The sequence below is a fragment of the Chiloscyllium plagiosum genome, chromosome 19 (assembly GCF_004010195.1).
Source record: "Chiloscyllium plagiosum isolate BGI_BamShark_2017 chromosome 19, ASM401019v2, whole genome shotgun sequence".
Lineage (NCBI taxonomy): Eukaryota > Metazoa > Chordata > Chondrichthyes > Orectolobiformes > Hemiscylliidae > Chiloscyllium > Chiloscyllium plagiosum.
Genome location: NC_057728.1, coordinates 20,460,788 through 20,477,218, shown reverse-complemented (window position 1 = coordinate 20,477,218; position 16,431 = coordinate 20,460,788). Strand labels below are relative to the sequence as shown.

The following is a 16,431-nucleotide window of genomic DNA, read 5'->3' as shown; positions in this document are numbered from 1 at the left end:
CCTCTATCTTATCTCTCCATCCTTCAGGCTCTCTGCCTTTATTCCTGATGAAGGGCTTTTGCCCGAAATGTCGATTTTACTGCTCCTAGGATGCTGCCTGAACTGCTGTGCTCTCCCAGCATCACTAATCCAGAATTTGCCTTTTACCTGACTAGTAAACATGTTGAGTTACATGTGCCTGGATCTTCCAGATTGCTACATGTTCTGCCACAGGAATTTCTTCGGCTATCCTCACTATTTTTGACGATATTTTGGTGGTACCACTGTCTATTGAATCACCGTGTGCTCTTCATCTGTAGGTTTCTGTAGAAGGCTCCCACTTCTTCAACAGTGTTATGTGATAGATTGAGCATCTGGATCAGGATACTCCATGTGTTTTTAACCTGTCTCCTTTGTTCATGAAATACGGACAGAGCCAGAGGATAGAATAATGTCTCTTTTCTGACCCCAAAACAACAGTTACATTTTGACACAACAAAATACACTGTAATAGATTATAGTGTTCACATAAATCACCAAATACACAAGAAATTGCATCCAAAATTGTACATGATTGATACAATATTTTTGGCCAGTGTCTGTCCAATTCCTGTTCTTGACCGCTTGTGTAGATTGTTGGTCAGGTTTTACCCACTGCCTGTGCTTTCTTTTATAGATTCCTTTCATAGAATCTCTACAGCGTGGAAACAGGCCCTTCGGCCCAACAGGTCCACACTGACCTTCCAAGGAGTAATCTGTCCAGACCCATTGCCCTACATTTACCCCTGAATAATGCACCTAACCGACACATCCCTGAACACTATGCGATAATTTAGCATGGCCAATTCACCTAACCTGCACATCTTTGCTTGCCCATATATGTTTGTGCTATATAAACCCTTTTGTCAGAAACCAAAATTTAATATACAGTCATTCCTCCATATCCATGAGGGTTCCATTCCTGAGAACCCCACGAATGATGAAATCCATGAGTGCAGAGCTTGTTTAAAAATTGTTTGAAACCCTCCTCAAAACTTCTTGCTTTCTTTATTTAAGATGCTGCTTAAAATCTATCTCATTGACCAAGCTTTTGACCATTTCTCTATTACAACCAATGTGATATGAACCTAACTTTTCAAATAATGACAAAATATTTTAGATACTGGAATTCTGAAGCACACTGAACTATCTTGAAATCAGAAACAAAAACATAAATTGCTGGGAAAACACAGGTCTGGCAGCATCTGTGAAGAAAATGCAGACTTAATGTTTCAAGTCCTGTGACCTTTCTTAAAACCTAATAGGAAAAGGTTAAATATGCTAAAGGTGGGGTAGAGGGAGGGGGGAAAAGAGTAAATGATAGGTGGAGATAGAGTCCAGAGATAGAGAAAAACAGTTGAGCAGACAAAACATTAGCAGCTGACAATGGTTTATTTGTGTTAGTAGCCCATGTTATGGCAAGACTTGGCGTATGGGGGTTGGGAATGAGGACATGGGAGAAGGTGCTGACCTCCTAAAATGATTAGTTCAATATTGACTTCAGAAGGTTGCTGTGTTCCCAAGTGGAATATGAGGTGTTGTTCTTCTAGCTTTGCTGGATCACCACAGCAAGCCAAATAAAGATGTTGGCCAGGGGACACTAGTATGTTGAAGTGGCAGGCAACTCGAAGCTTGGGGTCATTTTTGTGGACAGAGTGTAGGTGTTCTGCAAAGCAGTCGTCCAATGTAGGAGAGACCACAATGTACAGCGACGAGTATAGTAGACTAGATTGAATGAAATGCAGCTAAGTTGTTGCTTCACCTGGAAGGTGTGTCTGGGGCCTTGGATATTGGGGGAAGAAAGTAAATGGGCAGTTATTAGATTTTCTGCAATTACAGGGGAAGGTGGCTGTGGGGGTGTGGCAGTGTGTTGAGACTGAAGGAAGAGTGGACCAGGGTGTCATGGAGGAAATGGTCCCTATGGAAGGCTGACAAGGGATAAGAGGGAAATATGTGTCTGGTGGTGCCATCCCACTGGACGTGATGGAAATGGTGGCTAATAATCCTTTGGATGTGGATGCTGATTGGATGGTAGGTGAGGATGAGGGATACTCTTTTTTTGCTGTTGTGGGAGGGAACAAAGGGGCTGAGGGCCAAAGTGCGGGAGATGGACACAGCTGAGGGTTCTGTCAACCATGGTGATGAAGAACTTACATTTGAGGAAGAAGGTGGACATTTTGGAAGCCCCCTTTATTGAAGTTGGCATTATCAGAATAGAGACAGAGGAACTGGGAGAATTGAATAAGTGTCTTTACCGGAAGCGGGGTGTAAGCATGAATAATCAAAGTAACTGAGAGTTAGTGGGTTTGTAGTGGATATTAGTGGTCAGCCTATCCCCAGAAATGGAAACAGATATCGGTGGGGAAGGGAGGAGTCAGAGATGGACCATGTGAAGGTGACAGTCGGGTGGAAATTGGAAGAAAGATTGATAAACCTTTCCAATTCTGGGCAAGAGAGGGGAGCAACACCTTTGATATCAACTACATACTGGAGAAAGAGTGTGGATGGGGGCCAGAGTAGGACATGAACAAGGAACGTTCCACGTAGCCCACAAAGAGACAGGGTACCCATGTGGGTACCCATGGCCACCCCTTTGACCTGAAGAAAATGGAAGGAGTTAAGGGAGAATTTGTTCAGTGTTGGTGAGCTCGGCCAGGCTGAGGAGGCTGATGGTGGATGGGGGCTGTTCAGGACTGTTTTTCATGAAGAAGCAGAGAGCCCCGAGACCATCCTGATAGGGGATGAATGTGTAAAAGGGATTGCATATTCACAGTAAAGAGGAGGCACTGGAGCCCATGAACTAGAAATTTTTAAACTGATGTAAAGTGTCAGAAGAATTAGAGATAAATGGGAAGAGACTTTACAAGGTCAAGCAGCATCTGTGGAAGGAGAAATAGTTGAAGTTTTGAGACAGGTATGACTCTTCAAAGAACGCAATATTAAAAACTTTACAGCCTAGAAGAAGAAGCCCTTACAATCCGCTGTGTATGTATGGCAGATGTTAAGATGTTCAGCTTAACTTCGTTCCTATCTCTTGGTCTGTAGCTCTGCAGATAGCAACACGTAAAGTACAAAGGCAAACTTTTTGAACGTAATAAAGTTTCCTGCCTCTATCTCCATATGTAACACCATATACTGTAATTATTTTATTTACTGTAGTTCTATACCTCTGAGTAACCCACTATTTATTGTGTATTTTCTTGATTGATTTGCTCTCTCAAATGTGTTTCTTTTCACTTTGTCAGTTTTATTTCACTTGTAGTTTCTTTTTTGCCCACCTAACAAGTGCATTGATGTTTCCAGTCTGCAGCTAACTTCCATTCTTCTAGTTTTTGTATCATTTATTCAACTCTTCACAGTTAACTGTAAATCAAAGACATATATGGCAAAAAAGCAAGGAACCCAGTACTGAACTGTGTGAAACCCCACTGAAGGCTCCCTTTACTAAATGATCAGCTGTGATGTGATCTTGTTGAATGCTTGAGTAAGCTTAAAAGATCAAATAGCCAACTTGAACTTCTATATTTTGCATTTGTATGATGAAGATCCTTGTAGCATTAGCATCCTGTTTACAGCTATAATTGATTCTTCAACCAACGTTATGACCTCTCCTCCATATTTTTACTTCTCCTTACTACTTTCAGAAAATCCTGATCTCTCATTCTTGCCCTTTTAAACCATGTTTTGTCAGAGCTACTATATCACACTTCATGTTTGTCTGTGCCCTCTGCTCATCTGCCTATTTATTAGATTTCATTTTGCACTGAAATAAATGCAGTTAATCACTGAACAACCTGTATGTTGTTTATTTTGTAGGTTTTGTATCCTCTGCCTTCCCTACTTGTTTGCAAATTTTCTACTTTCTGTTTCCTGTTTTACTTCTTTGCCTTTTGGACTTGTATTTTGTGCATAACTGTGGGTTCCCGGAATTTTACTTCCTTAAAATACAGAATCCCACCAGAAATTTGTCCTTGGTCAGTCTGCCAGTTGAATAATTGAATTCCGTTAAATTATTAAACATCTATCAACATCAGATCATTTCTTGGCATTACTTTGGTTATGTTTTATTTACTGTAGTTCTAAAAATGCTGGAGCCTTACAGTTTTCATTTCTCAGCTGTTGCTATGTGGATTTGCGTGGTATCTTGAAACATAATACTGCAACTTTATTAAAATAAATTTGAAAATATTTAAACAAATGCAAAATACTATGAAATCAATAACAGCTATAACAAATGTATAAAGCTTTTGTACTTTTGAAACTTATACCAGGAAAGCCTCTTTCCATCTGAAGTACAGAAGAAAATGCCATTCACTGTATTAAGACTCTATCTGGTACTTTTCACTACAAAGCATCTTATCTACTAGACTATCCTGTTTACTCCCTTTACTCCTTAGTATTACTTTTCAAGTAACTGTCTAACTTATTTTTAAAAGTAAGTTAATCAGAAGTACAGATCTAATTTAAAGAAAGCATTCTGATTGTGACTGCTAGAATAGGAAGATAAGATTAATCTATGTTCCTGCTTTTGATCACTAATCAGCAAGTCCTGCTTCCAGTATGCTGTTAAGTCTGTATTATTCAATAACAGTATAACTTTTTGAATAATTTCCACTTGGAGACTATCCTTCAGGAAGAAGTCAACAATGATAACTTAGGCAGAAAGAGAAGTTCGTTGACCTTTTTATGCAAAGGTTTGAAAATTGAAAGGAGGAATTTGAATAAAGGAACGCATATGTAGTCATATTATTTATGTGAGAATTGCTACCAATGATAGTCGTATGTTATCTCTGAAGTTACTTTATATTCTGTTTGCATGGAGATACCCCATGTTTTATTTAAAGTGCATCAACAGAGGTTTTGTGGACCTTTCTTGAGAACCTATTTGAATTTAGTGATATTGCACCAATGTGATCTCTTAAAACTACTTTGATCTTGCAGAGATGGTGAACATATCTGATTTGGGCACATTTGTACAGGTGATTAGCTCTTAATGTGTTGAATTGTCTAATTTATATGACTTCTGAACTGGGGAACCTTCAGGACAATTCTTGGGTCTGCTAAAAAGCTGAAGCTGCAGGATGTCAGGCCTGAATGAGGAAATTGGTTATATATGGAGAATAAATGATGTTTTATCTATTAGATATGTTAGTACAGTAGAGCAGAAGTTAATTTCCAACAGTATACTGTGGGGCTTTTAGTTGGGTGCTAAGGTGAAACTGAAGATGAAGAATTTATAAATGCTTATTCCTTAAAGGCTTTGGTTGAGCTTAACCTTAATACAGGTAGAAAGTGAGGACTGCAGATGCTGCAGATCAGCGTCGAGAGTGTGGTGCTGGAAAAGCACAGCAGGTTGGGCAGCGTCCGAAGAGCAGGAGAATCGACATTTCGGGCATAAGTCCTGATGAAGCTGCCAGACCTGCTGTGCTTAACCTTAATACAGTCAGGTTCTATGATATTGGAAGCCATGATTCTTTGAAAATCCACAAAGCACATGGAAAATAGGAGCTATTAAATAAAATAACTTAGAAAGCCCATTGAAAATCATTTTTATGATACTGATCTGAGGTTAATTGGTGCAGAAATAACACCTAATGAGGTTACACACTTGTGATTAAAATGGTTGTATAAGTTTGGTTCTGCTCCAGAGAAGCAAGATTGAATTCAAGTATTGTATATGCCCAGAGGAAATCTAATAGCTGTTCAGGTTAGACAGTGACTAAGTGAGAGTATTGACCACCAGATTTTCCAGTCCAGTTAGATGGTGACCAAGTGAGAGCTCAGGTCATCAAGTTTCTCAGTGCCCAGTTTCTAAATCTTTCTGATAGAAATTTCACTGAATGTATCCGATATGAGGTGTGTTCTTTCTTTGCTATACATGGAGAGCATTTATTTTCTTCAGTTGCAAAATAAAATTCAATCATTTGTGAACAGCCCATGCCATCCAGAAGCATAGACTTTGAAAAGAAGATATAAAAAGGAACACAAAATTTGCTAACAGCAGATTTCCTGTCATTAGTATCTGTGCCGAGATCAATGCTTCGTATGTTAGTTTTCAAACTGAAGTCTGTTTAACATTAGATGATCTGTGATGTTATTCGATTTGTCAGCTTGTTATCTAATTTTGTAACTTTCAAAACTTTGCTAAAATGCTTTTTATATTCATCACTCATAAAAGTATTTATTTTTTTCCTTGGGATAGGTGACATTGTATTGGGCGGGGGGTGGTGTTTAAATTTCCCAAGATCTGAATCATTGGCAATCTAATTCAGAAAAGATTTGCAAAACCTCTTGTATATGTTGAGTTCTGTACCAACACAGCAATTCACACATGGTCTGCTCAAATGCTTCCTGGCTATCTGATTCAGAGCGAAAAGAATAGAAATCTGGTGCACGTTGTCTGTTCTTTTTCTTCAGTGAGCTTATCGTCTGTAGTGGGAGATCTAAGAATTAAGCAAAGTTGGTAATCGTTATTTTATTTTCCTTTATAAAAATAAAAAAAAAAGCCTGGTCACTTTGGTGTTACCCAGGGCCAACAAAATTAATATACCCTTGGTGTGAAATGAAAACAAAGTACTGGAGAAACTCAGCAAGTCTGGCAACATCTGTGGAGAGAGAAACAAAGTTGATGTTTAGAGTCCGATCTGAACTATTGCCATACTGGACTCAAAACATTAACTCTGCTTCTCTCTCCACAGGTGCTGCTAGACCTGCTAAGTTTCTCCAGCACTTTTGTTTATCTTCCAGGTTTCCATCATCCACTATGGCTTTTAGTACATCCTTGCTGTTGGAACAAATAACATAAATGTTTCATCAACTGAGATGAATGTATAATTGTTGTTGATAAATATATTGGCAATTGTTTTTAACTATTTTCTAAATTATAATGTTTTTATGCATATTTGAAGTTAACGAGTATTTGTTAATACTTGCAAGTCATGACAGCTAACTTGAGAACACCTCTGATACAAGTTAGTTCCTTTTAGAAAGAAATTTTATTTCAGGAGTTAGTTGTAAAACATATGCCCTTGTTTTTGCATAGCTATTCGATGCGGCCTTCAGTTCCTTGGAAACTTTGTAACTGGCAATGAAGAGTCTAAGCATATTCTGTGGAAAAGCGCCTTTCCAGATCTTTTTCTGTGAGTATCGCTTCGAATTTGGTTGTGCAAATTGCTGTTTGGTTGGTCCAAGTTTTGTTTCACTATGGGATATGAAACTGCCCATTTCACTTAAATTGTTTTGCTCATCAGTGAAAGCACTTGGGACTGAAATAATTCAAAGTCAGTGCATTCCATAAGTTCTCTGAAACACTTTATTTTCTTTTCCTCGTTTGAGTCCATAAGATGTTTCCATCTTGCCTCAGGGCCACATGTTATCCTGCTGAGAAGATGGATATTAGAGGCCTTGTTAAATGCTGTTTGAGTCTGTAGGCAGGTGTTAAACAGTTGGGCATGCCCTTGTCAACCTTTGATTTATTATTCTCCTTTCCAATCCTGCCTTCTGACAGATATCTAACTGATATTAATTATAGAAGCTCAGTGAACTGTATCTGCCATGCCAGTACCCCAGAATGTAATATCCCTCCATAACTGTTTTTAATGTTTCGAGAATGCTTTGATGGTTTATCAAGAGGAGGTTGTTTGCAAAGTTACAGATTTGCGACACAAAACATTTAAGTCCGTTATTTAACTGTTCTCGCCTGTGTTTATGTTCCAATGACTGAGATAAACCATTTGGTGAAGGGGGTGAATCACTTCCCAGAACTAATTAAGAAAAATATGAATTGATCCTGAACTGAAATTGGGGCTCTTTAGCTTTACAAACTTCAAATTGATGCCTAGTTCACACCCCTACCCATTTTGTGAAACATCTTATCAATTGTTAGATGTTAAAAATAGTGATTTATTTTTTATTGTTGAATGTAAGTCAAATGACTCAGAAAAATATAAACCTTTAGACTTTTTTTTCTGAAACTTGAACTTCTTTACTTTCATGACAATATATCTGATATAAAAGCATACAAGAGTGATTTCCTGAACCAGTGTATGAAGTTTCCTGTTTTTAATCTCTCCTAAGGCACTACCTGACTCAATCCGATAAGAAAGTTGTTACCTATTGCTGCATGGTTCTGTTCACCTGCCTTAATGCCGAGAGAACAGCTGACCTATTAAACCACACGAAAGGGGTTGAACTGGCTGAAGCTGTTATCAAGATATGCAAGAAAGAACCTGAACTAGATTGGGCGTACGTACTTTTTGAGCAACATTTAAAATGTACTCTTAATTATTTGAGCAGGAAACCATAAGACTTCAACTTGCCTTCAGCTGCTGGTCTACCTCCTAAAATATTAACATCAGTATTACTTTGCATTTTTTAATTCTGTGTTTCAAAAAATTCTGGAATGGTCGGTGACTTGTTAACTTTTAGATTTAATTATACAGTCTCTTGATCATCGTGAAGAATTTGTTGCCATTTTTTGAGCAGGAGTTCCAGAATTGAAGCTCTTTCCCTGCTTTTAGAATTTGTGTCTCTCTTCCCCTCAAAGCCACTGACTCCATGCTACAGTATGTTTTCCTAATATTTGTCATTACTTATACCATTGCAAAGGCTGTTCTCAGTGTTGGGGTCCCGACAGTGGATACCATGAGATTTTCAACTGTGGCACAACTGAATCAGTTCAACATTTCAATGCATACATGAGCTCACAAAAATATTCTATCTGCAAGCAGGAGACATAGGATTGTGATTAGTCACTGATTTGTTTTCCTCTGAGTCACAACTCACTATATTGTCTTGGCTAACCTAACAAAGTTAAAAATTGAACCTGAAATTTTACTTCTGAGTATGGCTCAGCAGTTTGCTGAATAAGCACAATGAGTAATCAGAAAAACATCATATTTGATATTCTATTTTTTTCCAGTTTTATAAAATCAGTTGTGATTTTTTTTGTGCCAATGACATTGCTAGAATGGAAGTATAAATTGTCAGCTGAAAATGCCTTTCTCTGCCATGCTTCACCCATACGATAGCCAAGTGTTTTAGTTTCCGATTGTACGTAAAGGACTTTAGACACACAAACTCGGAGCAGGAAAATGTCATTTGCCTTATTGAGCCTGATCTGCCATTCATTAGGATCATGGCTAACCCTTAACTTCAATACCATGCTTGTACTCTCTCCCCAAAACTATGATGTCTTGAAATTCACTTTAAGTTTAAAAATCTACTTATATCTGAAGTATATTCAGTGGTTTGACATCCACTGTGTTATGTGGTAGAGAATGCATAAGGTCATCTTAATGCTAAATGGTCTACCCTATATTCTACCCTACTCAATGTTCCAGACCCTCAGCTGGGGGAAAATAGTCTCTGCATCCAGTCTGTTCATCTCTGTCAGAATTTTGTTTGTTCCAATGAAAACTCCTGTCACTCTTCTAAACTTCAGTGAATACAAGTTTTCTTGTCAACCCAATCTCTCCTCCTATGACAAATCTGCCATTTCAGGAATCAGTGTGGTGAACCTTCTTAAACTTACTGCATGGCAAGTATTTCTTAATACCTCAGATGTGATTTCACCAAGGTACTGTACAGCAGGGAGACTTCCTTGTTATTGCAGTCAAATCCACTTGTAATAAAGGGCAACATTTGTCTTCCTAACTGCTTGCAGCTTGCTTTCAGTGACTGGCGTACAAGGATACTTGGGTTCCTTTTTACATCAATCTTTCTCAGTCCATCACCATTGAAATAATATCATGATATATGAAGAGAGACTGGATCAGTTAGGATTATATTCATTGGGGTTTAGAGGAATAAGGGGATATTTCATGGAAACCTATATAACCCTAACAGGACTATGCACACTAAGTGCATGAAGGGTGTTCTGGATGTTGGGGAATCCAAAGCCAGGCATCAGAATCTAAGGATTCAGGGTAGGCTTTTTAGGACTGAGATAGGAGAAATTTCTTCACACACAGTGGTGAGCCTGAGGAATTTTCTGTCACTTCAGTTCCTCTTTTTGTGTTTCTACATTACATGTTTTAAGTCCAAAGATATTCCTCTTCACAACTGAAGGGGGCTAGAAAAAGATATATTTATGCTTCCTGTAAAGACTTCATTCCTTTTTCCCAGTTTCTTGCCTTTGTTGTGATGATGCCATCTTCAAGGAGTGCCTCTGTCATGTTCTTCCTTTTCCTCAACTGAGGACACTGCCAACCATGGATGACAGTCCTCATAGAATTGGATGTTCTCAAAATAAATCTTAAGACCATTAAATGACAGTTTAGATGCATTGACATGTTGAATCACAATAAACAGAGAAAATCTGTGGATTAAGAAAAAAAGGAAAAGACTTCCATTCATCTAGCACTTTTTATAACCCTTTGGACATCCCAAAGCATTTTTGTGCCATTTTATACCTTTCAAGTATAATCATTATTGTAAGTAGGCAGTGGGACAAGCAATTTGCATACAACAGTTCCCAAAAGGTGCAATATGTTAACGACCAGATAATCTGTTTTTGTGATGTTGATTGGAACATTGACCAGGATTCCTGGAATAACTTCCCTACTTTTGAACTATTACTGTATAGCCACATAAAACATTAGATGATTTCATTTAGTACCTCATCTGAAAGGCAGTACTTCTGCCACTGCAACCTTACTGAACTGGAATGGCAAGCTTGATTTTTGGGCCTGAACTGAGCATTGAACCTGCAACTGTCTAACTCTGTGGCATGAGTGAACCAAAGCTCTCATGGGATAAATAACTTGACTGTAATTATCTTTCCCTATTTATTTTTATAGGCAACTTTGTAAATTAGTACAATATTTTTGAACTTGCTGATAAGTTAGGGTTTTTTTGAAATCCTGTACAATTTTTTTGAAATCCTGTACAGATCTCAATTTAGTCTCCTTAAAAGTTACAAGCATGTATTGTACACTTTTGGAAAATAACCACCACCAAAATATGTAACTATTAACCCAACAAATATGCTAGTATTATTCTCTTATCAAACTTTATAATTAGCTTTCTTGAGCTACTATTGTTTTTTTCAAATAAATGTTCATTTATCTGATTTAAAGTACGCAGAGACAAATTGTTTGAAACTTCATTAAAAAGAAAATTTGTGTCTGATTGCACCTTTGAAGTTTATTGTCTTTATGCTTTTAGTTTGTTGTGTTTCTAAATCAGGACAGGACTTACACAGTTAATGATAGGATCCTGGGGAGTGTTGTCAAACAGCGAATCCTAGGGCTGCAGTACATTGTTCCTTGGAAATGGAGTCACAGGTAGACAGGGTGGTGAAGAAGGCGAAAGTGAGGACTGGAGATTAGAGTCAAGATTAGAGTGGTGCTGGAAAAGCACAGCAGGTCAGACAGCATCCGAGGGGCAGGAAAATCGATGTTTCAGGCAAAAAGGCATTTGGCATGCTTGCTTTCATCGGTCAGAGCACGAATTGCAGCATCATGTTACAGCTGTGCAAGACACTGGTAAGGCCACATTTTGAGTACTATGTACAATTCTGTTCACTGTCCCATGGGAAGATATTATTAAACTGGAAAGGGTGGCAAAAATATTTACAAGGATGTTACCAAAATTAGGTGGTTTGAGTTGTAAGGAGAGGCCAGATACGCTGTAACTTTCTTCCCTGGAGCTTAGGAGGCCAAGGAGTGACCTTTTTTAGAGTTTTATGAGAAGTAAAGATGATGATAGATAAGGTAAATAGCCATGGTCTTACCCCTAAGGTGGCGGAGTCTAAAACTATACAGCTTAAGGGGAAATATTTCAGAGGAACTTGAGGGGCACAATTTTCATACAGAAGGTAGTACATGTATGAAATGAGCTGCCAAAGGAAATGATAGAGGTGAGTACAGTGCCAGCATTTAAAAGATAATTTGGACAGGTACATGGACAGGAAAAGTATTGAGGGATATGCACTAAATGCAGGCAAATGGAACTGGTTCAGCTTAGGAAACCTGATTTGGCATGGATGAGCTGGGCTGAAGGGTCTGTGTCTCTTCTGTATGACTCTATGACCAAGTGATATCTGCTATTTCACTCCTGATCGGAGCTCTAATTTTAAGATTAACTGTCAACTTCTATTCTACAGCAGTGGTTTGGGAACAGAAATCTCCTGACATACAAATGATAGCCTGTTGTAAGGCTTTAGGAAACTTTATTCTATTAAATAATGACTGTTATACTGCAGTGTAAGTATTATAAAAGTTGCACTATGTAAAATCTAGTGATCGCTTTGAAAGCAGACTGAAATCTGACAAGCTCTAAGAAAACTAGTCTTTCTAGTTGGAGCTTGCGAACAGTTTACTATATTTAGTACTGTGTGCACCAACATATTATGTAGAACACCTCGAGTTTTCACATCAGATTCTAAAACCAGTATTTATGTTTGTTAATGTTGCAACAGCAATATATCTCATTTTACTGACGAGTTCCTCTGTCTATCCAGTATCTGTAACCAGTATCTGTACTATAGTGAGGTTGAAACTAGTGTTGCTGCTCTAAGTTATTTCTACGTACAAACTATGTAAATTACTATTTGAAAAATTTAAAGTTTTGCAAAGATTTGCTTTGAAAATATGGTTAATCATATTTGACCTCTGATCAGTTTAATACATACAAACATGTAAGTATGCTTGAATGCCCATTGTTAATTACTCCTTGCCTAGTTATAAAGGCATGAACTGCCCATATAACAGTCCCCCCATTATACATATCGAAAGAATATTACCAAAGATTAGCAAATCTCATTATTTAAGAACTCTCTGCTCTGGACAAGGCTTAACCAGTTAGTTATCAGCACAGAAAATGAGCTTCATACTGTGTGCCCAGCTTGTTTAAAACAAAATCTGCTATCAGCGGGAGGTTTACCCTGCAGGTTTTGTTGATGAATAAGGCTGATTGGTATTTGAGGTACTATGGACTCACTTAGCTCTAGGATCAGATTACTGACTCTGATTCAGAAGCTTCTTATTGGTGGGCATGTCATGATGTTCAGGCACCTTAATCCTGAAGATCCCCAACAAAGATATTTAAAGTGTCAGCAACGTCAATTTTGGAAAAAGAGAGTTCATGATGAGATGCCATTTTTCTTTGAGAAATTACTGAACAAATTTAATTTGCTTTCCTTCAGATTAATCAGATTAAAATTGTGCAAGGCTCTGGTCCCTAACTGATTAATGGTGTTCTCGTAACCAGAGAGAACTGTCATATATATAATGTGTATCTCATTCACTCCACCTTATCTTCTGTCTGTTCCATCTCGGTGATGCTGAAATCAGGAACTACACTCCTCATGCCTCCTATGCTATGTTTATCTACCTGATTTTAGACTAGAATTTGATGTTACAAACTTTCACATATAATAGTATATGAATACATTCACTGAACACCCATTTCAATAAGAACAACCTTTCTATATAATTGATATTATAATTGGTATGAATACCTTTTTAAAAAAACTCTGCTTTACAAGGATGTATTAACAATTAAGCTACAACATATTTTTGATCGACTGCAGCGGTTTCTTGTTCCTATTTGACATTTTAGTAATGAAAAGCTGCACTTTGTTCCTGTATAATTAAATAATTATATATTGCAGGCTGCCATGGTAATAAATTGTTGTTGTGCTTCAGATGCATTGCTTTGGCAGTTCTTTTCCTTGTTTAAATAACTTTTTAGTTTCTGATGTATGTTTGTTTAGCTTTTCTGGTAAATTAGATTTTGTTCTGATTGGCCTTATGAAAAGTTATAGTTGAGGTCATGATAGTAACTCCACTTCATTCCTAGATATTCACCCATGTCCCTGTGCTTAGTTAAAAGATATTTAATTGAGAAGTGAAATTTTTCTTCAAGCATCTGGCCACCAGACTGAAGCTACCATCTTTGTGGCATTTTTTTGCTGGAATAGAATGTTTTCGTGCTTAATTCTTAGCTCCCAGTACTTCAAATGCTCTTTTTTAAACTTTTTTTGGTTTTCTTTCTATCTCCTGTAAAAGTGCTAAACTCATGTTGGCAGGGAGTTTGAGCTTTCATAGCAGACCAACAGTATCTCGCCATATAGTTGCTTCTCATTCTAAGCTGACACATTGTTGGAAAACTACTTTCTCAGTGCATGTTGCTGCCAAATGTGATCTGATATCCAGTAGTAACCGACAGATTACTGTCCAGATTAATGATCCCTGCTAATGTTTCTTATTCACTCCACCTTTTCTTCTGCCTGTCCCATCTCAGTGATACTGAAATCGGGAACTACACTCCTCATACCTCCTAGTTTAGACTAGAATTTGATATTACAATCTTTTAAACTGGTCCTAATGAAAACTTGATGACTGGAGCACCCATATTTAAGGAGATTAGTAAAAGAGCCAATGGGATATCATTTTAGCACAGAAAGTGTTTATAATTTGAAATATGTTACCTAGTAAAGTGATAGAAACAGATTTAGTAGAAGCTTTCAAAGGAGAATAACATCTCAAAGGCGAAGGAGTAAATTTTGTCGGGATAAGAGGAAAGATTTGTGGAGTGGGACCAACTGAATTAATCTTTGACAGAAATGATATAGAGGTAGTGGGCTGAATGACTTCATTCTGTGCTGTGCTATGTTAAAGAAGTATTGATCAGAACTATCAATTTAACTTTTGTTTAGATGAAGATATTTAGTGGTAAGAGTCACAACCCATCTGCTTTATATTGCAGTAATATAAATCCTTTGAGTTTAAATAGTAGAGATTTGAGCTAAAGTATTTTGGCATAGATTTACATTACAGAATTTTCATCCATTTATGAAATACATTTGCATTCAATTCATTTTTGGTGGTGATGTCAGCCATTGGCGATTAAGCCACATTTTGGCTGCACAGATTGCACACCAATTGAGGGCAATATAGAGTTGAATCCTCCCTGAGGGAAATAACTATGTCAAGGATTTTAAATGACCTCTTACTTTTGAAATCAAGTTGGACTTTAACTAAAATCATTGCAGGAAAATTAAAATCGTGTAACTTCAAATGATATAATCTGGCAAAAATCTGTGCAGTCTTCTAAATATTCATTCATCTGACCAGAAGACTTGAAGAAAACATTGAGTCAAAATATTTCAATTGAATTTTAAAAGTAACGTACTTAAAATTTAAGAAAAAACATTGTATTTTATTTAATATATAAATTTTGAAAGCCTCGCTTCATGACTGATTATCAAGTAGTGTGCAAACTTCCCTCTAAGGTGCATGACTGCACTGCACTTGGGGCAGTTGCAAGCCACATGGGACAAATGTGCCACAAGCAAGCAGCAGTCCTTTTTCAAATGAATGCATGCATCAGACTCTTAACAGAATTCCTTAGTGCAACAAAAACTGGTCATGCACAGCAAAGGAAAATTCAGGAGAACACTAGTTGTAACTCAGCGACATAGGAAATATAGATGATGCATATAGTACCAAGTAAATAAATGACAAATCTTTTACTTGATTTCCTGTAAGTTGTATTTGTTTCAAAAATAGGCATTTGTGAACCTAAAGTTTTGTGGCAAATATCTTGAAAGTATTTCAATTTAACTGTGACTGTTTGTTCTTTCTTGTAGGATCTTAAGAAGCTATCATTGAAGAATGTTGTGATCACAAGTTAAAATCTTACAACTTAATATTTTCTTTTCAGATTTCTGATTATGACAGACCAATTTCTGAAATGTCCAGACTTGATGGCGGAGTTGTACATAAAATTGAATAACCACGAAAGGTAGGACAAAAGTTCACTTTGGAAAGCTGCTTTACGATCTTTGGTCCTAGCTGTTCAAATCTTAATATTTCCAAACATACCTGTTATTTCTTTATACTTTTACAGATAACATCAAATTCTTACAAGTTTGGGTGTTTTTCTCAATTTGCTGTAAAAGTGTACTTTTTAGATTGCTCTGGTTCGATATAATGCCAAAGTACTTGAGTCAGGTTGACCTCAGAAGCTCTAATTTTAAATCTCTGTGTCAAACAGGATGATTACCCTAATCAAGCTATTGTACCCACTGCTGACTGACCATGATTTTAGCATGGAAAGTCTACCTTTAACTTTTTGTTGCCTTTTCATTTAAACTGGGAGATTTACCCCTTGTACAATAATAATTAGCAATTAGACTATGCAGAGTAAATAGTGATTTTCAGTAGTTCAAAACTTGATTTCCCACATACTCACTTGTGCCCTCTGTTACTGACCCTGTTGAATTGTGTGCCTATTTGGAAAAATCTGAATAGTGCTTGTTGTGAGAATTTTCAATGGGTGTCTGCACAAGGGCAGAAGGAGTTTTGCTGTGCCTTCTCCAAAAGGACATTTCATTTATTCCCATAAACCTGCTCTGATAATTTTCTCTGGGGTGTGTAGAAGCTGTGCCCCAAAACAGTGCTTCTC

General features: G+C 37.3%; 1 protein-coding gene across 9 annotated transcripts in view; it reads left to right on the top strand.

The window, feature by feature from the left end:
- The window catches only part of atxn10 (ataxin 10), a 317,949-nt gene that overhangs the window by 33,897 nt on the left and 267,621 nt on the right, over positions 1 to 16,431 (top strand). For all 9 annotated transcript variants that reach the window (XR_006314464.1, XR_006314466.1, XM_043709270.1 and 6 more), the window contains exons 4-6: positions 7,061 to 7,157; positions 8,095 to 8,262; positions 15,688 to 15,768. Coding sequence is in view for 7 of the 9 variants with exons in the window: in XM_043709270.1 (XP_043565205.1) it covers positions 7,061 to 7,157; positions 8,095 to 8,262; positions 15,688 to 15,768 (346 nt within the window). In the remaining 2 variants the exon portion in view is untranslated. The remainder of the gene's footprint in view (positions 1 to 7,060; positions 7,158 to 8,094; positions 8,263 to 15,687; positions 15,769 to 16,431) is intronic.